Source organism: Oncorhynchus mykiss, chromosome 4 (assembly GCF_057628025.1).
Source record: "Oncorhynchus mykiss isolate SJ-2025 chromosome 4, ASM5762802v1, whole genome shotgun sequence".
NCBI classification, from domain to species: Eukaryota; Metazoa; Chordata; class Actinopteri; order Salmoniformes; family Salmonidae; genus Oncorhynchus; species Oncorhynchus mykiss.
The window spans coordinates 10,685,048-10,706,784 of record NC_143025.1 but is presented as its reverse complement, the minus strand read 5'-3'; the positions used below and the strand labels follow the sequence as shown (position 1 = coordinate 10,706,784).

The 21,737-nt window shown below is 41.6% G+C and overlaps 3 protein-coding genes across 3 annotated transcripts in view; all 3 read left to right on the top strand.

Moving 5' to 3' along the window:
- The window catches only part of LOC110521259 (DENN domain-containing protein 5B), a 42,235-nt gene extending 40,106 nt beyond the window's left edge, over positions 1-2,129 (top strand). Inside the window, exon 21 of the mRNA XM_021598714.3 lies at positions 6-2,129. Within this exon, the coding sequence (XP_021454389.2) occupies positions 6-189 (184 nt within the window). The 3' untranslated portion in view covers positions 190-2,129. The remainder of the gene's footprint in view (positions 1-5) is intronic.
- Positions 2,130-2,495: 366 nt separating this feature from the next.
- LOC110521267 (SIN3-HDAC complex-associated factor) lies at positions 2,496-11,093 on the top strand. Its single transcript, XM_021598723.3, is given in 7 exon segments — positions 2,496-2,677; positions 4,682-4,809; positions 5,202-5,301; positions 5,457-5,580; positions 6,126-6,276; positions 10,794-10,878; positions 10,880-11,093. Coding segments are annotated over 6 exon segments (660 nt in total). The 5' UTR covers positions 2,496-2,677; the 3' UTR covers positions 10,952-11,093.
- Positions 11,094-14,234: 3,141 nt separating this feature from the next.
- Positions 14,235-20,137, top strand: LOC110521269 (kxDL motif-containing protein 1). The gene is made up of 5 exons (XM_021598725.3): positions 14,235-14,585; positions 15,001-15,108; positions 15,525-15,677; positions 16,938-16,984; positions 17,568-20,137. Exons 2-5 carry the CDS (start codon positions 15,014-15,016, stop codon positions 17,834-17,836), a joined length of 564 nt encoding a protein of 187 aa, XP_021454400.1. The 5' UTR covers positions 14,235-14,585; positions 15,001-15,013; the 3' UTR covers positions 17,837-20,137.
- The last annotated feature ends 1,600 nt before the right edge of the window (positions 20,138-21,737 follow it).

Sequence of the window (21,737 nt, the reverse complement as noted above, 5' to 3'; positions counted from 1 at the left end):
GGCAGGGACCGGCTGCTGCCCCAGTGGCTCCACCTATTGGCCGAGTGCCACCTGACGGCTGTTCAATACGAGAAGTCAGCGCTGGTCCGGGATCGTACCGCCGTCGACACTCTCTCCCGTGTCCTCCACACCCTCCACGAGTTCCCCATCGCCCTGGAGACTGCCCTGGTCAAGGGGGTGGACCTCTAACCCCACCGCCGCTGAGGACATTGAAATGGTGTTTTAACCCCTATCCACAGACTGCGCAACGCACACAGGGTGGCTGGGCCTCAATAGTGTCGTGACTGCCTCTCCATGTGTCCTCTCCTTCAGTTCCACACCGATCATGACCGGTGTAAGTAAGAAGTGTTACACAAGCCCATCATTGGGTCATCACTTCAATCCTGTCAGATCTAGTGAGGGAGAGGACACGAGGACAGGAAGTCATTTTAGACAATTGAGATGCAGCCAGCAGAGCCTGCCTGGTCAGAACTGGACAGCTGAACTCTCACGACAAGAGAGGAAATGACAATGGGAGACCTTTTTGGGGTGCAAGTCTATGAGGGGATGGAACACCGAAGACAAGCCACTGACCTGGCAGCTTCTGCAGGCCTATTGCCTCATTTGCTGATGCATATGTCATATCCATTGAAGTGACACTGACCATACATGCATGGATGGGTGCAACTTTAATTTTCATCCCCTCGAGTTTTATTATTGGAATGTGATACAAGCGAGTTGGCTGTTTGGAGTGTTTATCCGAATATATATATATATATATATATAACTGTCGCCCTCACTTCTAAAATGAAAGTTGCGCCCCTACGTACGTATAGGAAACGGTGTTGCGTTTCTTATTTTCCTCATTTACACTGTGATCTGTCTCTTGGAGTGAGGCGGAGTGATTCCCTTAACCAACCAGCTTTGATGTCTCAGCTCACACTGTGAAGGGCAAGGGAAAAAAAAGAGTTGTGATGAACTTTGACTCCACCTACCTGTCCTGCCCCTACTTAACCCAAGTCGTATTGCTGTTATGCTTGCCCTTGGCATATAAACCTGACATGCATGGCCATATCAGGGGTGTATTCACTATGAACCAAACAGCTCGAAACGAGGAGGGACTAAACTGAACGCTCGTTATCGTTGCAAAACATTTTTGCAACGGTTCGCACCGGTGTGCCCTAATGAATACACCCAATGTTTTTCCTTTCTCTCAGTGATGCAGTCAGTCTCTAGCTACAGTTATTCTGCTGCCCGATTGTCTGCTGTATTATTATGGTATGGACATTGTGAATGGATTATTTCTAATCTAAAAAATAATGGAGATTAAATTTAGTTACTCTGCTCAAACTGGTGTAGATTTTTGTTCGCCAACACTTGATAATAACTTTCCCGAATGAACCATCATAAATGCTTTATAAACTATAAATGTTATAAAATGCTTAATGTAATGCTTAGTTTATGAATGCCTTTCATGAAAGTTGATGTAAAAACTATCTTTAAATTGTCTGTGCAGCAGTTTCCTGGTCCTGTACATCAGAGGTTTTATTTGACTGACTGAAGCCCAAGAACCACTACTCTACTCAATGTTCCCTGACTCGGCCCTGTTTCTGTAGGCCGGTCTGTTTATCGTTCTATAGACTTTGACTCCTCCTACAGGATCATTCTGGCTTTGCTGACAAAAATATAGAAAATATTGGTTTGAAATATTGAAAATGGTCTTTTGGTCAATTAAAATGTTACGTTTTTTTATATACTGTGACTATTTGAACGTTGCTTTGTAAGAAGTTGTCCTTCAGTCATACAATGTTACCATAGACTTTTCAGTTGGGAGGGGGTTCTCTCTAAGTTTTTGTTGACAGAATTGCATTTTGTTTTCTAAATTGCTTATTTAATTGTAATTGCTTGGTCAAAACATTGAGGTTTTTCTTCAAAAACGAGCTTGATATTATATTGATATTACATGTGGCTTTTTTGTTGATAAGATGGAAATGTCGTCATCTGCACTATTCTTGTCAAACCCGCAAATGATGACGGCTCTAGCTTATTATTATTATTATTAGAAAGCCTAATATCAGTTAAGTACTAATCTATTATTTTCAATATTAATGAATTGTGTTAAAGATTAAAGTCTCTGCTAAGATATAAAACTGACTTTTAGTTTTGTCTGGTAACATGATTCTCACAACTGTAGGCAACGATGGGCCCTATCATTTGATGCCATGGTTGGTTATGTTGTTTTTTAAATCATGTTTGTTTGGGCATACATTAGGCCTAGTTAGCCTTTACTGTCACAAAATGGCTTTAACTTTGACCATCATAATTGCACAAGCCATCTGGCATTCCATAGTAAAAACGATTGGCTCCGCCTCTTTGCTTACGTTCTCCACTGTGCCATAGCAACGAGAGACGAGCCCCCTCTTCCCGCGCAATGTTCCCATCCTTATAAGGCCAGCAGACCGCAGACGCACTGAAACGTCAGCCATTTATGCAAATTAGGTTGATTGAAGAAAATCAGAAAATGGAGGCGTTGATGGGGCGCACGCGCAGTGAGTCCACAACTACACAGTCCCAGACACAGCCAGCGAGACGTCAACAACAGAAAGCTGGTTGCTCGTGAATTGTGAGAGTAATTACATTGTAACGACTCGTGTTCAAGGTTATTACTTTGTATCAACTACGTTCGATTTGCATCAAGGTAAGAATTGTGTTGGCTATTGTTCAAGAAGCTACTCAAACTGTGCAAGCTTTTGGTGTCTGTTTGCTTGGCTATTGTAGGCTATGATTCAAAACAAGTAAGCTCGAGTTGTTGTTCACTTGAGGGAGAACAATTAACATTGATGTCACCGTTAGAATTAAGCATTTATATGCCTACTATGTTACCACTTCTTTTATAGGCTAGTTTAAATTGAAATAATAATTGGTGAAACGATTGCAACCATGTTTAATGCAGATTTGGCCCTAAACGCATTGTATTCCCTTGACTGTTTAGCTCTATGCATTGTACATTATTGTATGGTGTATTGATTATTAATTCGTTTTAATTGTGATTTTTGAATAGGTGAATTCATAGCTTCTAATTCCATTTTTAAGTTTGCAATGTTGAAATATGCATGTTCCGTTTCTGATTAATGACTGCATAGTATACTGATGCAACTAATGCCCAAGTTCGAGCTCCCATCACGCCCACCCGAGATGAGTTTATACGCGATTACTCCGTGTGTCAACACATTCATGGATGCGTCTATCACGACAAAACAAGTAGTAGCCTAACCAAATGATGGCAAGGTTCAACCACAATTCAATAACATTGAAGTACGTTGTCACTGTTAACCGAAGCGTTGAACTTGGTGCGTGTTTGGAGGTGCACTGGCCAGTGACGCGGCATCGCTTAAATAACAAAGGGTAAAGATCACATTTACAAGACTGTTCCGATGTATGATTGTATCGTTTTGGAGAGGAATATGTCCGTTTTCTGAAATAAGTTTGATAATGCGGTTGTGTCATCGACAATCGAGTTTATGGACTGGTAGACGACCGACGACGGGTTGAAAGGTTCCGTTTAAAATGGGTGCGCATGAGGCTGCTCGTGTGCCATGCTTCCTGGCGAAAGTGGGCGGTGAACGTATCGATTTACAGTACTCTTTCCTCGTTGGAAAGGTTATTTTTTTTAATCATGACCGAAGAGTTTTTAGTTTTTAAACAGTCAGTTTGAATGATTAACGATGTTAAGTCCGTTTTACAACTTTAAAATTCGAAATATTTCGCACATGATAGCGCATCACACACACCGCCCTCATTCCCCCTTCCCCACCTTTGAAGTGTGTTGCCATGTAGAGTTACCGCACACAGGCCTACTGTATTATCCTGCTACTGTCTGTGGTCGTACCACTGCATTGTCAAGAGACCCGAAGGACTGCCGCTTCGATGGCAAAACAAGTAGCATGGGGGGCGCGGCTCACGGTTTTGCCGCATGATTATTTTGAAGGCCTCCGTGTGCTTAGTGATGGGGTTTGCATGTCAACACAAGATACAATCTACTTTAAATGTAGATTAGAATTAAACCATACCCCCATTATTTTTTTTAAATAAACATTTTTTTAAACAATTTATTGCACCAACAATTTATTGCACCACGAGGTATTCACACAAGCAGGTCTCATCACATTAGCCTCTTTCATTCACTGGTCAGGCGGGTCTGTCCTTTAGCATCAAAACCAGAGTTTACAGGTTTGCCCTAGCTTATGATGTGTTGTATTTTGCCATATCGGTGCGGGAGCTATGCAAATCTCAGAGGGCGATAAGAGCGCGGCGGCAGGGGGACATTATCTGTCTGACGTGCAGACAGCTGACCTATATTCAGTCCCATTTGGGTCAGAGTATGGCGCTCACTTTCATCTAGCGCGCTTTATTTCGCGAACCGTCTAAAAAATATTGAAAGTCAGCTATATCAACCATCTCCATATAGAAACACATTGAAATGTTCGCTTGTTGTTCCGCTGGTTGGTACACAAGCTGAATATTTTGCATAACGTTTGAATAAGCCATTAATAGGGAGAATATATATGACCTCAAAATGTAACAGGCATGTAGGCTAACCATCGCCTGTTATAGGCCAATCCTTCTCATTATGATTATTGCATATATTTTTTCCATTTTAATAAACTGCAAATTGCCTTTGCTGTTTTGTTTTCGAAAACAGATGTTTGGCTTTCACAAGCCGAAGATGTACCGGAGTTTAGACGGCTGTTGCATCTGCCGCGCCAAGTCCTCCAGCTCGCGCTTCACGGATAGCAAGCGGTACGAGAAGGACTTCACGAGCTGTTTCGGGTAAGCAAGAATTTCTGACAATTACCGCGGCTTTATAGTCTATTTCCACGTTGTAAAAATAGAATGACTGTAGTCTGCTGCAGGCATTGTACAAAATATAGTTGTTGTTTTTTTAAATAACGGAGCGGAGTCAATGAAATGTCACATTCAGTTCTGTTTCCATTGCGTATGCAGGAAACGGGTGTAGTATTTCTGCATCCCAAGCATACACACTCACAATTACAAAAGTGTCCCTATGAGTTGACAACTACATGTGAATTAATCTAAAATGGTTTTAATAAAAATAAAATATGTCCTGGTAACCAAAATGTAATGACATTCGGAACCATAATATTGACATGGTTCACATTGTCCTGCTTAACCCATATTTCACATGTTTTCCCCTCATGTAGATTGTGTGAAACTCGGTCTGGTGAAATCTGCAATGCCTGTGTACTCCTTGTGAAACGATGGAAGAAACTCCCAGTGGGGTCTAAGAAAAGCTGGAATCATGTAAGCTCCACATGTCTTGATCTCCTCTTCACCACTCACCTGTCTGTTGAAAATGGTTATGAATAACACCAAAAAGAGAGGAGCTCCTATCCTCCCATCTCCTTTTCTTTCTTATCCTCCTCTCTACACTTCTCTCCCCTCCTCTATTATCTTAGGTGGTTGATGCCCGAGGAGGCCCCAGCCTAAAGATGTCTTCCAGGCCAAAGAAGCTGAAGTCCCTCTCCAAGAGAGCCAGGCCAAGAGAGATCAGCCGACTGCAGAAAGAGCTGAAGAGAAACAGTAAGTCCTGTTATCAATGCAACCATAAACATAATGGGGTTTGACCACTTCAGTAATAGATCAATGTAACCATAAGGACCCAATCTCAGTGCTTTTCAGGTGCTGAGGCACTGAGGTAGGTGAAATTTTTTTCATTTCACAAGTATCCTTGTATTGTAGCCTAACCGCATGTAGCCTAGCGGTTAGAGCATTGGGCCAGTAACCAAAAGGTTGCTAGTTCGAATCCCTGAGCCTACAAGGCAATTAACCCTAATTGCTCCAGTGTCGCCATTGATAATGGCTGGCCGTGGCCCCACTTTCCAAGGGTGTCTCAGGGGGAGTTGGGATATGCAAAATAGCACATTTTCAATTCACGCATGCATATTATACACGCTTGTATAAGACAAATATAAGCACCCACCTAATTATTATGTAAATATTCTGGCGGATGAGATGTTTCAAACTTTGTGTGACATTCCCACTCTGAACATACCCCTGCTGCGTTCTACCAAATAATGTACACTACAGTATAACTTACTTCATCTATGGTTCTACCGCCTCTCCAGACTCTGATGCCCACAGCACCACGTCCAGTGCCTCGCCGGCCCAGTCTCCCAGCTACAGCAACCCCTCAGACGAGGGCACTGACACAGAACTCTCCCCTAGCTCCAGCCGTTCCCCTGTCTTCTCCTTCCTGGACCTCACTTACTGGAAGAGGTAAGGCTGGAGGATCTTCCCAGTAAACTACACTGAACAGAAATATAAACCCAACATGCAAAGTGTTGATCCCATGTTTCATAAGCTGAAATAAAAGATCCCATAAATGTTCCAAAAAGCGTATTTCTCTCAAATTTTGTGTAGTATTTTGTTTATGTAACAGTATAGACTTTACGTCCGTCACCTCGCCCCGACCTGGGCGCGAACCAGGGACGCTCTGCACACATCAACAGTCACCCTCGAAGCATCGTTACCCATCACTCCACAAAAGCCACGGCCCTTGCAGAGCAAGGGGAACCACTACTTCAAGGTCTCAGAGCAAGTGACGTCACCGATTGAAACGCCACTAGCGCGCACCACCGCTAACTAGCTAGCCATTTCACATCGGCTACACTTACATCCCTGTTAGTGAGCATTTCTGCTTTGTCGAGATGATAATCCATCCACCTGACAGGTGTGGCATATCAAGAAGCTGATTAAACAGCATGGTCATCACATATGTGCACCTTGTCCTGGGGACAATAAAAGGCCACTCTAAAATGTGGAGTTTTGTCACACAACACAGATGTCTCAAGTTTTGAGGGAGCGTGCAATTGGCATGCTGACTGCAGGAATATTCACCAAAGCTGTTGCCAGAGAATTGAATGTTAATTTCTCAACCATAAACCGCCTCCAACGTCGTTTTAGAGAATTTGTAAGTATGTCCAACCGGCCTCACAACCGCAGACCATGTGTATGGAGTCGTGTGGGTGAGCGGTTTGCTGATGTCAACATTGTGAACAGAGTGCCCCATGGTGGCAGTGGAGTTGTGGTATGGGCAGGCACAAGCTACGGACAAAGAAAACAATTGCATTTTAATCAATGGCAATTTGAATGCACAGAGATACCACCACAAGATCCTGAGGCCCATTGTCGTGCTATTCATCAGCCGCCATCACCTCATGTTTCAGAATGATATTGCACGACCCCATGTCGCAAGGATCTGTATACAATTCGTGGAAGCTGAAAATGTTCCAGTTCTTCATTGGCCTGCATATTCACCAGTCACCCATTGAGCATGTTTGGAATGCTCTGGATTGACGTGTACGACAGCGTGTTCCTCTTCTCGCCAATATACAGCATCATTAAACAGCCTTTGAAGAGGAGTGGGACAACATTCCACAGGTCACAATCAAAAGCCTGATCAATTATATGCGAAGGAAATGTCGCTCTGCATGAGGCAAGTGGTGGTCATACCAGATACGGACTGGTTTTCTGATCCATGCCGTACTGTTTTTTAAGGTATCTGACCAACAGATGCATATCTGTATTCCCAGTCATGTGAAATCCATAGATTAGGGCCTAATGAATTTATTTCATTTTAATGTTTTCCTTATACAGTGGGGCAAAAAAGTATTTAGTCAGCCACCAATTGTGCAAGTTCTCCCACTTAAAAAGATGAGAGGCCTGTCATTTTCATCATAGGTACACTTCAACTATGACAGACAAAATGAGGAAAAAAAATCCAGAAAATCACATTGTAGCATTTTTTATGAATTTATTTGCAAATTATGGTGGAAAATAAGTATTTGGTCACCTACAAACAAGCAAGATTTCTGGCTCTCACAGACCTGTAACTTCTTCTTTAAGAGGTTCCTCTGTCCTTCACTCGTTACCTGTATTAATGGCACCTGTTTGAACTTGTTATCAGTATAAAAGACACCTGTCCACAACCTCAAACAGTCACACTCCAAACTCCACTATGGCCAAGACCAAAGAGCTTTCAAAGGACACCAGAAACAAAATTGTAGACCTGCACCAGGCTGGGAAGACTGAATCTGCAATAGATAAGCAGCTTGGTTTGAAGAAATCAACTGTGGGAGCAATTATTAGGAAATGGAAGACATACAAGACCACTGATAATCTCCCTCGATCTGGGGCTCCGCGCAAGATCTCACCCCGTGGGGTCAAAATGATCACAAGAACGGTGAGCAAAAATCCCAGAACCACACGGGGGACCTAGTGAATGACCTGCAGAGAGCTGGGACCAAAGTAACAAAGCCTACCATCAGTAACACACTACGCCGCCAGGGACTCAAATCCTGCAGTGCCAGACGTGTCCCCCTGCTTAAGCCAGTACATGTCCAGGCGCGTCTGAAGTTTGCTAGAGAGCATTTGAATGATCCAGAAGAAGATTGGGAGAATGTCAAATGGTCAGATGAAACCCAAATATAACTTTTTGGTAAAAACTGAACTTGTCGTGCTTGGAGGACAAAGAATGCTGAGTTGCATCCAAAGAACACCATACCTACTGTGAAGCATGGGGGTGGAAACATCATGCTTTGTGGCTGTTTTTCTGTAAAGGGACCAGGACGACTGATCCGTGTAAAGGAAATAATGAATGGGGCCATGTATCGTGAGATTTTGAGTGAAAACCTCCATCCATCAGCAAGGGCATTGAATATGAAAAGTGGCTGTGTCTTTCAGCATGACAATGATCCCAAACACACCGCCCGGGCAACGAAGGAGTGGCTTCGTAAGAAGCATTTCAAGGTCCTGGAGTGGCCTAGCCAGTCTCCAGATCTCAACCCCATAGAAAATCTTTGGAGGGAGTTGAAAGTCCGTGTTGCCCAGCAACAGCCCCAAAACATCACTGCTCTAGAGGAGATCAACATGGAGGAATGGGCCAAGATATCAGCAACAATGTGTGAAAACCTTGTGAAGACTTACAGAAAACGTTTGACCTCTGTCATTGCCAACAAAGGGTATATAACAAAGTATTGAGAAACTTTTGTTATTGACCAAATACTTATTTTCCACCATCATTTGCAAATAAATTCATTAAAAATGCTACAATGTGATTTTCTGGATTTTTTTTTCTATTTTTGTCTGTCATAGTTGAAGTGTACCTATGATGAAAATTACAGGCCTCTCTCATCTTTTTAAGTGGGAGAACTTGCACAATTGGTGGCTGACTAAATCCTTTTTTGCCCCACTGTATGAACTGCAACTCATTAAATCTTTGAAATTGTTGCATGTTGCGTTTTATATACATGCCCTGACCGACAGTATGGACCAGTTTCCCAGGACACAGTTTAAACCTTGTCCGGGACTGAAAATATCCATTGAAAGTGCAATCAACCCCTTTCCAGTACACGCCACACTGACGTCACTCACAGATGTGCGCGACTCTTGGCTTCAGTAAGAAAGCCATCTGCGCATTTTCAACAGCCTAGATTTACAAACAAATTCACTTTTTTTAGGTTCTCATACGCTACAATGATGTTTTGATTCTTGCTTGAACAGTTGTTAAGATTATTTTTGGTTGTGATCTTTGCAAAATACCTATTTTGGATGCAGCAGTTGTTAGCTAGAATGCTAACGCTCATTGACATAGGCTGTTGCAAAAGCTAGCGAAAGAGCCGTTTTACTGGTTGAAGTTGAACTATTTTTTTTGAGTATAATGCAGTTTATTTGCGATGATGACACAAACATTCTATTAAGCAGGACATTCATACGAGCCTTAAAAATCCAATTATAGTCCAAAAGTAGAGTGAAATTTACTCATAAGCAACATGTAAATATAGGCTTTTTTTTTTGCTGGCATTCTATAACAACTCCCCCGTGCTCTACCACCAACTTGTGTGCATCGCCCTTGTGCGGCAATGTTTGGAAACACAGAATCGGGTATATGAAGTCGAGGTTTAATCTGGGTCTGGGGAAAAACATCCCTTTCTGTCCTGCAAACTCTGACATGTAGAATGTTCATGACTGCCTTGTCCAAATGTTTCATTTAATACATTTTCCCTACTTAAAATATATATATATATATTTAATTTTTTGTTCTGGTAGATTGTCTGTACTTATTTAGTCAGTGTTTGTATTGATTTAGTGCGGAATAAATGTGGGAAGTCTTCTGATCCTTATGCAGCCTCCCATATCCATGGTCACAAGTGTTTTTGAAGTGGATTTATTCCTCTGAGAACAATGATAGTGAGGATGATAAACAGGAAGAATGTGTCCGTAGGTTGTATCTGAGTGACTGTAACTGGTTTCCTGTGTCCCCCATGTCTGATAACACTCATACAGTTTCATACAGTCTTCAGTCGATAAGGTGGTACATCATTAATTCATTATCCTTTATGGCCTGTATGTGTGTGGCCACTCTTTCCCAGTTTATTTAAAAACAATAAACTTCACACAATGCAGTGGTGTGTGTGTGTGTGTGTGTGCTGTGAGCTCATGAGCCTCCTAACAGAACACTGCATCTGTATTCTCCAGCCTGGAAGCTTCCTTGTTAATTTTCACCAGATGCGCATCCTCACCACTGCTCTGGTAGTTAGATAAAAGAGAGGAAAGAATGAATGAAAGAGAAAGCAAGAGAAAGAAAGAAAGATGAGCCATCGAAGGAGGATTTATTTTGTATTTTATATGTGCACATGCTTAGTGTCTGTAACAATAATTGTCTGTATCTCGAATGGTTGGATGTACTGTCTGTATCATAGGAATAATCCCATGCCCCTTTGCTCCTCCTCTAGGCAGAGGGTGTGTTGTGGGATCATCTACAAGGGCCGGTTTGGGGAGGTACTCATCGACCCCCACCTCTTCAAGCCCTGCTGCCGCAAAAAACAGCAACGGCAGCGGCAGGAGCTGGAGGAGGAGGAAGGGTACGAGGAAGAAGAGGTGGAGGTGGTAGAAGTGACGGAGGAGGAAGAGGAGGTGAAGAGGTCAAACAGCCAGAAGAGCTTAGAGACTCCTCAGCTACAGGTCACCATGACAACACCTCAGACCGTTGAGGAGGGAGACTGGTGACGCTGCACCACAGTGTGTGCATCTTTGAGGAAGCCTTTGGGAGTGCTTCTGGTTTACAAGCGCTTATAAAAATGAGTTAGGTCTGATTTCCTTCAGTCAACGAGCAGCTGAAAACCATTTTGACTTTTTTTTTTTTTCAGTAATTTTGTTTGTTAGTTTGGTAACTTGTGGACTGACTAAACCATCAGGTCTTGTACTTGGTATTCTCCTTGTCCTGGGTTCATGTTCGTTAGGCCGGGCATGCAACGGAAAATTAGCTTTTCTTATTGGGCAAGTCATGTAGTACCTACGTGTTGCAAATGTTCGAACACCTTTCTTGGTGTGTTTTTCTCCTTGACATGAAATGCTGTAGCTCTGACTGATCACCAGCATACCTTTTACAGGTTACAGTCGTACAGTAGCACTTGTATTATACTGAAACACATTTGCATTTATACCATTTTTTTTATTGATTCTTTATATGGGCCTGTATATATTTATATATCGGCCTCGGTTGAGAAAGGCCTATTCACAGCACCAACAGTCAATACACCACCAACAGCCAATACACCAGCCTTAATTTAGTGAGGGAAGGCAGCGCCAGTGTTTTGTCAGTGTTGGTACTAAGGGATGATATTAAAGGGACATTTCAAAAAGGTTCAACGTGACATTTATTATCTCCAGCATCACCCCAAACATCAACATATTTAAAAACGGCAGGTGTCTGTCTATGTTTTGTAGTCTTAAAGGACGCACACCATCTGGATTCCGGATGAAAAACGTTTGACATCGTGAATCTTTTTGAAAACAATTATGCGCAGGCAAAGGTTAGGAAACGAACTACCTGATCATGTCAAAAGTGTTTCTGGATTAAATCAGAGGAAGAAAAGTGTTTCTATCTTTATAACTACACAACATCGAAGCGTGATTTTCTTTTTCTCATTTTTTGAGGTGGCGCTGGAGATGATGAATATGAAGTTGAAAATTGTGAAATGTCCCTTTTGAGACCATAATAGTTAGTGCAAGTTTGAGTTTTCTCCTGCTTATTATATGTTAATGGAGGCCTTAGGCTTTCAAAATGAAGAGAAGCAACACATTAGTGAGTTTTGCATGAATGCCGAAGAAAATAACCCCTCTCATCCAAAATATCCGTAGATCAGATGCATAAGTCTAATAAGCTATTGCATGGCCTTAAAAGCATAACTACAATTTTTGTTGAAGTCTTATTCGTATTTTCCAGACATAATGCCCCGAAGCCACAAAGTATTGTTTTATTTAAAAGGGGGAACAAATTCGCAAAATTGTCTCATCTGCTGTATTATACACCAGAAAATACAATCGTGACCAGTTCAGATCATGACCTATTCCTTCTAGAGTTCTAGAGCGTGGTAAACTTTTATACTTGAGTTTTTCTTACTGTCAGTAAGGGGACAGGATGATGTAATTAACACACACACACACACGTTTTGTTCTTCTATCCTCGTGGGGACCTAACATTTATTTCCATTCCAAATCCAATTTACCTTACCGTAACCCTAAACCTAACCACTAACCCCTTACCATAACTCTAATTGTAACCCTAAACCTAACCCCTGAATTTAAAATAGCCTTTGTCTTCATGGGGATGTGGGAAATGTCTCCACGATGGAGAATTTCCATTCATTTACTATCCTTTTGGGGGTTTTCAATCCCCACAAGTATAGAAGAACCAACTCGCACACATGCATGCATACATACATACACACAAACAGTGTATCTACTGCAACAACCTAGACCTACAATGTAATGTATACCATTTAGCAGACACTTTTATCCAAAACGACTTAGTAATGCATGCATACATTTCATGTATGGGTGGCCTCAGAAATCAAACCCTCTAAGTGTTTTCTCTCCCCATGAGCACAACATTCTAAATCTGCACCCCTGTTGTCAATAAGTGTATTGTTTTTTTTTTATTGTTTTGAGGAAACGGTTTGTGTATTAGTGTTTTTGTTTTTGTTTTTTTGCAGGACTTCCACATAATTTAAGCCACATTGCCTCTTGTGGTGCTGCAGGTGTTTCAGATTTAAATGGATGGCCTACTTGTGATACATACAGTATATCAATGCTATTGATCTTTATTTAATCATTTTATACTTTTGAGGACTTATTATGTTCTGAACTTAGGATTCCTCATTCCTTGGTTAGTTAAGCAACCACGATATACTAGCATACATCAAACAACCAAAGCACAATTAAATTCATTCAATTTGAAATGCAAACCTGATAATTTCAATGTATTTTGTAGGCTATTAGTGGCATTAAAAGGACACTAAAATCTGTTTGTTTTAATGAGCCATAACATAGGGAGGATTGTATGTATGTGTACATATTTAAATGGAGGGTGACGGCTTTCTAGTTCAGTTTTTGTTATTTATTTCATATTTATTTGTATTACAGCATTTTCCCCATATTACTTTATTCTGGTTTCTCACTGTAATAACTTAAAGATGTTACATTCAAAGTTTGGTAGTTCTGTCATATGATTAGCTTTAATGTAGTTCTTAAACGAGCAGTGTTCTAGTCAGAAATTCACAATTTATAACAGTATTTGTGAAATATTGGGATCAATACTTGTCTTTTTTTTTTAAATCTACATTATCGTGTAGTAATTTATTATGTTATAAACAAACATTTGATTGGACCTGTACCTCCGTATCAGGTATCCAGCCTGTTGAAATATGAATTTAATTAGATGTATATTAATAAAACTTTACTTTTCTCTCATCTTTTCCCTGTGATGTTGCATATGACCTGAATATAATTTAAGTCGACTTAGCTTTACATTTGTCATTTAGGAGACGCTCTTCACCAGAGCAATTTACAATTGTGCATTTCTTAAAATAGCTTTAGTGCTTTAGCGCTACATGCATGTATTGTTGCTATGCACTTGCATTTATTTACCAAGTTTGCTCTAGACATTTTGTATTTTTATACATGATGATGTACTTTTTTTTTTTTTTTTACTAGTCTTTCAATAAAAGTAATTTTGTGAGTTTGAGTCCGGATTTTATGTTTCTGGCATGATTATTATATTCCCAAAAACCTTGTATGCTCCTTTATGCTGTTTCAGGGCTAAATCTAGTCCCACATTCAAGATAACTATTTTATACGAGTTTCCAAGTCGGATATTTCCGAGTTTCCGAGTTGTCTTGAACGCGGCATAAACACTTATACTCGCCCAATAGAGGGGAAAAACCCTACATAAATTTAAACAATTCGTAAATTCAACACTACAAATTAGATATTTAAACTAGCTTTAGTTTTCCACCGGAAATGACTGACATGCATTTGCTGTCATGTGATAAACATTTTTCACCGCACTGAAGTGCGGCGTAGCGTTCGGTTTCCCCAAACTAAGAAATGTTTCTCTGCCACAGCCTGCTAAATTGCAGTTAGCTTCAGTTATGGAAGTGACTGACAGTAGCTTAATGTAAACGTGTATATTTCCGTTCAAGTGTTGAAGAAAATTCACGGATATAACCTGTTTGGAACCTGTCGTAAGTGTTATGTTAGCTAACGTAGCTTGTTTATGGTCTGTCTTTCTACTTAGGTAACGTTAGCTAGTATTCTGCACCACCTAACGTTTTTTAAATATATTTTTTACCTTTAACTAGGCAAGTCAGTTAAGAACACATTATTTACAAAGACAGCCTAGGAACAGTGGGTTAACTACCTTGTTCATGGGCAGAACGACAGATTTTTACATGATTAGTTATCTGGCTAAATGAACATTTATTTCTAGATGACGCTTAATGAGCCTTGCATCTTGCCAATGCCCATAGCATTTCTTGACCACAACAGGCTCATTTGTTAGCTATCTTGGTGATAAACGCATAGCTAGCTAGCCTAGTTGTTTGACATTCATGTAATAACACTTGATGGTGTAGCATTTATTTTCCAATTGCTTTCCAGCATCACCAGCACCATGGAACCCACAGCCTCTGGAATGTTCTGTAACAGAATGCTCAGTATGGTAAACGCGGAGGATGTCAACGCCATCATCCAAGCCCAAAGGCACATGTGAGTGACAAGTCTGAACTACAGCACAGTCCACATTGTACATCTGCTGGATTTATTGATATTTCTCTCTGTCTGCAAGGGGGTCTTGATGGGTGGCCTTGCACTCACTGTGATTTGTTAGTCAAATACAACCCAACATTGGTTAGCAGTCAGTGTGGGTAGACTATGGCAAAATAGGCACAGCTTTGCCACAGCTCGATACAAATTTAACACCAGGGTAGCCTAGTGGTTAGAGCATTGGACTAGTAACCGGAAGGTTCAAACCCCCGAGCGGACAAGGTACAAATGTGTCGTTCTGCCCCTGAACAGGCAGTTAACCCACTGTTCCTAGGCCGTCATTGAAAATAAGAATTTCTTCTTAACTGACTTGCCTAGTTAAGCCTATTTATCTTGCTCATTATTTGCTCCTCTTCCAGGCTGGACCGCTTTGAAAAGACCAATGAGATGCTAATCAACTTCAACGGGCTGTCCAACGTGCGGCTGCTGCAGATGAACGAACACTTCCTGCTTCACACACGCACCCTGGTGGAGATGAAGAAAGACTTGGACAGCATCTTTAGGAGAATCAGGTGAATACTAATACTAGGCAACCCCCATTGCCTTCCCACAGATGTCCTCGTTCTACGTAAGATAATGGACTACCTATAGCCCCGTCCTCTAGCATCACAATTCTCTACAAAAATAACCCCAAGCCTTACCCCCTAAACATTTCTGTAGATCTGAAAACAGGTTTAGACATTTTTGCAAACGTATTACAAAAAAAAACATTCAAACCCTTTACTCAGTGTAACAGTATAACTTTAGACCGTCCCCTCGCCCATACCCGGGCGCGAACCAGGGACCCTCTGCACACATCAACAACAGTCACCCATCGTTACCCATCGCTCCACAAAAGCCGCGGCCCTTGCAGAGCAAGGGGAACCACTACTTCAAGGTCTCAGAGCAAGTGACGTCACCGATTGAAACGCTATTTAGCGCGCACCGCTAACTAAGCTAGCCGTTTCACATCCGTTACATCAGTACTTTGTTGAAGCATCTTTGGCAGCGATTACAGCCTCAAGTCTTCTTACGCATGAAACTACAAGCTTGGCACACCTGTATTTGGGAAGTTTCTATCCTACGCCGTAGGGATGGTGCCAGGTTTCCTCCAGACGTGATGCTTGGCATTCAGGCTAAAGATTTCAATCTTGGTTTCATCAGACTGAGAATCTTGTTTCATGGTCAGAGTCCTTTGGGTGCCTTTCGGCAAACTCAAAGCGGGTTGTCATGTGCCTTTAACTGAGGAGTGGCTTCTGTCTGGTCACTACCATAAAGCCCTGATTCCAAGTTGTAGAAACATCTCAAGGATGATCAATGGAAACAGGATGCACCTGTTTCTATTTACTTAGGTAAATAAGGTTTTTCTGTTTTATTTTTTAAATTGCATAAATATCTCACCTGTTTTCGCTTTGTCATTATGGGGTATGTAGATTGGTGAGGGGCAAAAAAATGTAATCCATTTTAGAATAAGACTGTAACATAACAAAATGTGGAAAAAGTCAAGGGCTCTGAATCCAAATGCACTGTACATGAAGTTCCACGGATAAGGGGCAAGGGGTTGTTTAACAAACCCCTGGCTTATTGGATTATCTATACTCTTAGTGGATTGTAGATTTCCTCTAAGCAAACCTTATACCGACTACGAATGGGAACTTTTTCAGTCACTCACTCTCTCGTCCAATTTTTACACTCGCTCATGGGAGTAGTCACACAATTATTGCTCTAACCTTTGTTTCCTTCTGTAATGAGAACATAATCCATTTATTCATGGTTCTATTTTGTCCACGCAGGACGTTAAAGGGCAAGATCGCCAAGCAGTACCCAGAGGCCTTCAGCAGTGAGTTTGACATTTTACAGTCATGACGGCAACATTGGCAGACAAAACAAATGTTGTTTACTGTAAATAGTTGCTAATCATACATTTTTCAGTGTTTTGAGACAACGTTATGTAAACACAGCAATGGAGTGTCTTTTTGCACGTAATTCTACATACTTCTACATACTAAAGAGCCCTTTAGTTAGCGCTACACATCACACTTTGTCAAGTAACTGAATTCAATGTTTCAGTTCAATCTACTTTTATTTATGTATTTGTTTTAAATTGAACCTTTATTTAACTAAGTACAAATTCTTATTTACAATGATGGCATACCAAAAGGCCTCCTACGGGGACAGGGGCTGCGATTAAAAAGAAAGTATAGGACAAAACACACATGACCAGAGACATCACAGTAAGTCCTTCTCAGTGCCTCTCTGAGGGTACATCTTGATAGTGTTAAGTTGCATTAATTCTTCCTTTCCTTTATCTGAAATTATGAGAAAGAAATTGGACAGGTGCTGTTTTTTTTTTTTTTTACAATGAGTGTAGATGGAGGCCACTTTAGACTGAGACTCACCCTGAGTCTCCCTCTTCCCCATAGATGTCCACGAGTCGCCTATCCTGGAGGAGGACGACGACGAGTTTGATCTCATCCCGCCCAGCGTTGCCGCGACGATCACCACTGCCATGTCGGAGCAGAGCACAGAGTCATGTGACACAAGCCCCGACGTCATTTCCCCAACCGTGAGCCGGTGTTCTGAAGACCTCTCCCAGGAGCAGGCCGACACGCCTACCTCTGACCCAGCCCTGCCTAGCCCTGAGATGGGCGTGCTGAGGGATGAGGGTCCGGACTCGGTGCCTGCAGAGTAGAGCCTTCATAACCCAGGCCTAGAGCTCTACTTGGTTCCTTGCTAAGTAGAGCCTTCGTAACCCAGGCCTAGAGCTCTACTTAGTACTCGCAGAGTAGAGCCTTTGTAACCCAGGCCTAGAGCTCTACTTAGTACCTGCAGAGTAGAGTCTTCGTAACCCAGACCTAGAGCTCTACTTAGTACCTGCAGAGTAGAGCCTTCGTAACCCAGACCTAGAGCTCTATTCAGTGCCTGCGGAGTAGAGCCTTCGTAAGCCCGGCCTAGGGCTCTATTCAGTACCTGCAGAGTAGAGCCTCTGTAAAACAGGCCTAGGCCTTGGGTTGGCTCAGTAGCTGTAGATTAGATACTCCTACATACAAAAGTATGTGGACACCCCTTCAAAGTAGTGAATTTGGCTATTTCAGCCCCACCCTTTGCTGCCAAGTGTATAAAATCGAGCACACAGCCATGCAATCTCCATAGACAAACAGTGCCGGTAGAATGGCCTTACTGAAGAGCTCAGTGACTTTCAACATGGCACCGTCATAGGATGCCACCTTTCCAAGTCAGTTCATAAAATGTCTGCCCTGCTCGAGCTTTCCCGGTCAACTGTAAGTGCTCTTATTGTGAAGTGGGAACGTCTATGAGCAACAAAGGCTCAGTTGCAAAGTGGTAGGCCACACAAGCTTAAAGAATGGGACCGCCGAGTGCTGAAGCACGTAGCGCTTAAAAATAGTTGAAACACTCACTACTGAGTTCCAAATTGCCTCTGGAAGCAACGTCGGCACAAGAACTGTTCGTTGGGCACTTCATGAAATGGGTTTCCATGGCCGCGCAGCCGCACACAAGCCTAAGATCACCATGCACAATGCCAAGCGTCGGCTGGAGTGGTGTAAAGCTCGCCACCATTGGTCTCTGGAGCAGGAGAAATGCGTTCTGTGGAGTGATGAATCACGCTTCATATCTTGTAGTCTGACGGAAGAATCTGGGTTTGCCGGATGCCAGGAGAACGCTACCTGCCCCAATGCATAATGCCAACTGTAAAGTTTGATGGAGGAGGAATAATGGTCTGGGGCTGTTTTTCATGGTTCGGGCTAGGCCCCTTAGATCCAGTGAAGGGAAATCTTAACACTACAGCATACAATGACATTCTAGACAATTCTGTGCTTCCGACTTTGTGGCAACAGTTTTGGAAAGGCCCTTTCCTGTTTCAACATGACAATGCCCCCGTGCACAAAGCGAGGTCCATGCTGAAATTATTTGTCAAGATTGGTGTGGAAGAACTTGACTGGCCTGCTCAGAGCCCTGACTTCAACCTCATCGAACACCTTGGGATGAATTGGAACCCCAACTGCGAGCCAGTTCTAATCGCCAAACATCAATGCTCGACCTCACTAATGCTCTTGTGGCTGAATGGAAGCAAATTCCCTCAGCAATGTACATCATCTAGTGGAAAGTCTTACCAGAAGAGTGAATGCTGTTCTAGTAGCAAAGGGAGACCCAACACCATATTAATGCCCATGATTTTGCGACGACAAGGTGTCCACATACTTTTGGTAATTTAGTGTAGAAGCCCCAAGCTGCAGCAGAAGGTCAATGTGATTGATTCGCTTTTGAGTTTTGACCCGCTATCTGGCTAGTCAAGTCTGACTGCTGTTCACCTGTAACTGCCAAGACTCTTAGAAGAGTACATCCCTTTTGAAGATATGCTTGTCCAGCACTCTCCCCTAAGCATTGAAGAAGATACTTGAATTGGTGTTGTTTTGAAGAACTGAATCCTTTACTGCTGACCCAGGAGGACTGCCCCCCCCCCCAGTTATTCATTGTTTGTGTACACAGGAGAGTCTCTCCCTATCATTATTTGTTTAGCTTGGAAATATTGTACTCCTTTAATGAGGTGGTGAACTCTGGGCATGGGCAAGCCTATTGGAAGCCAGCTTTTAATCAATGGTTACGGCCTGCCAAAATATGTTTTTGAGTAATACATACCTCAAATGTGGTTTACCCTACTGAAACATCACACCGCAAATAGACTTTGTTTTTAAACATGTAAAATGTGAGTTGCTCCGTAGAAGAGTTCATTCAGTATTATTGTTCTCCATTGTTTCTCAGATATGCTATTTTATTTTGTTGGGTTAACTTGAGCTCAAGTACTAGGCTACATTGTTAATCTGTAAATGATCTCTCGATTTAAGTGGCTAGCTAAAGCTCTTTTAAGTGTTTATCAGTATCAAATTGGAAAAATGTTGTGTATTTACTTGAATTGCTGAAGTATATGAATTGGTTTGTTTAACAGTTAAATTATTAAAATATGACAACTCAAGCTTTTGATGTACCTTGTATCCCACCACTCTGACATGCATCTGGCACTCGAGAATACTAGACTAGCTTCTCCAAGCCCATGCTCAGCTATGACTGACATCATTACATGATTTTACAACTAATTAAAATATTACAACTACATTGATTTACATAGAAATAATGTCTCAAAGATATCAAACTCACAGCTCATTACTATATGCTAAACAAGCTACCACCTTGTGGGTTTTCATACAGTAGATGTAACTTTTTTTTGAGACCAATGCACATTTGAATCTAATCTTAGGGACCTTAGTTTCCACATTCCCCTCTGCTCCATTTGTACCTGGGTTTAGCATTTGTGCACCTTGTTGTAAAAAGCTTCCTGAGGACTATGTGTAAACCAGGCCAGGTGGGTCATCAAAATATTGTGAAATCGTCAAATAACTAAAATGGGTGCAAACTGTACAATGCAGTGTGCTGGGTCTCTTTTCATATTTTTATTGTTCTCCACAGGTCATGCACCAGTTGAACATTCGCCATGACAACCAAAATGAAGACTGCGCAAGAGCATGAAAGCGTCAATTAATGTCTTCTATTGGGGAATCTCCGATACACATTTTTTGTTGTTGAAACCATCAGAAAGTACAGTAAAAGGAAGTTGAGCTAAATCCAAAATACAATGAGGAAGGAAATGGATCGCCTGTCACTGTTTGACATGAGGCAGGAAAGTGGCATTGAAATGATTTGCCCAGTTGAAGCAAAAATGTGCATATTGCAAAAGGAAAATACAAATTATTTTGGCACTAACTCTGGACCATCCAAAAGATAATACAAGAGTTTGGCAAATAAAAGGCTATGGCCCCAAAAGCCCCAAAAAATGACATATGCATAGGATTTTACCTGTCCCAAAGTTAAGGGAGTTTCACAGGACTCAAAGGAAACAATGGAAAATTGGTACATAAGCGATGACAGTTGGAAAATATGTCTTTATTTGAAGGGCAAATTAGTCTAAAACTACTGTTGCGGAGCAACCTGAGAAAGGCAAACCTACAGTTTAAAGATGCATTCCCTGACAGTCAACCTTTTTTAAGGTTTGAAGAACCAAGGGATTGTGTTGCTAAAGTGGTGTTCACAATATTGGTTACTTTGTACTTATGTGTCCTCAGGTGTCTACAGGATCAGAGACTATGGGCTTGATTCCAATATTCACTATGAGGGAAAAGTAGACAGAATAACATGTTAAGTGTCTCAATACATGACTCGGACAGTGTTGCATTTAAAACTTTAAAACTGTCTATACAGGTCCACATATTCCAATGTTAAATGAACACTGCTGACGCTGTTATACTTTGTCAGTGTTAGGCAATTAACACCTGACATAGTATTTTTAACACTAGGAGGTGTATATAGTTTGTACCAATGGTGTTATGTTTGATTAAGGATATTACAATAATATTTGTATGTATTTTATGCCACATGCTCTTATGTACATATTTACAAAGACTTCAGGACTGGCAGCAAACAAGTTCAAACTTTAACATAACTGTATACCACTTAAACGTGTACTTCCACTCACAGATGGCCAAAAACAACACATTGAAAGTCTCCCCCCCCCCCCCCCC

What these genes read in the sequence shown, in the direction of transcription:
- LOC110521269 (XM_021598725.3), top strand. Translation starts at nt 15,014, where the DNA reads ATGGAACCCACAGCCTCTGGAATGTTCTGTAACAGAATGCTCAGTATG. An exon ending in ATCCAAGCCCAAAGGCACAT is followed by an intron (nt 15,109 to 15,524) that starts GTGAGTGACAAG and finishes CTCCTCTTCCAG; the next exon opens with GCTGGACCGCTTTGAAAAGA. An exon ending in AGCATCTTTAGGAGAATCAG is followed by an intron (nt 15,678 to 16,937) that starts GTGAATACTAAT and finishes TTGTCCACGCAG; the next exon opens with GACGTTAAAGGGCAAGATCG.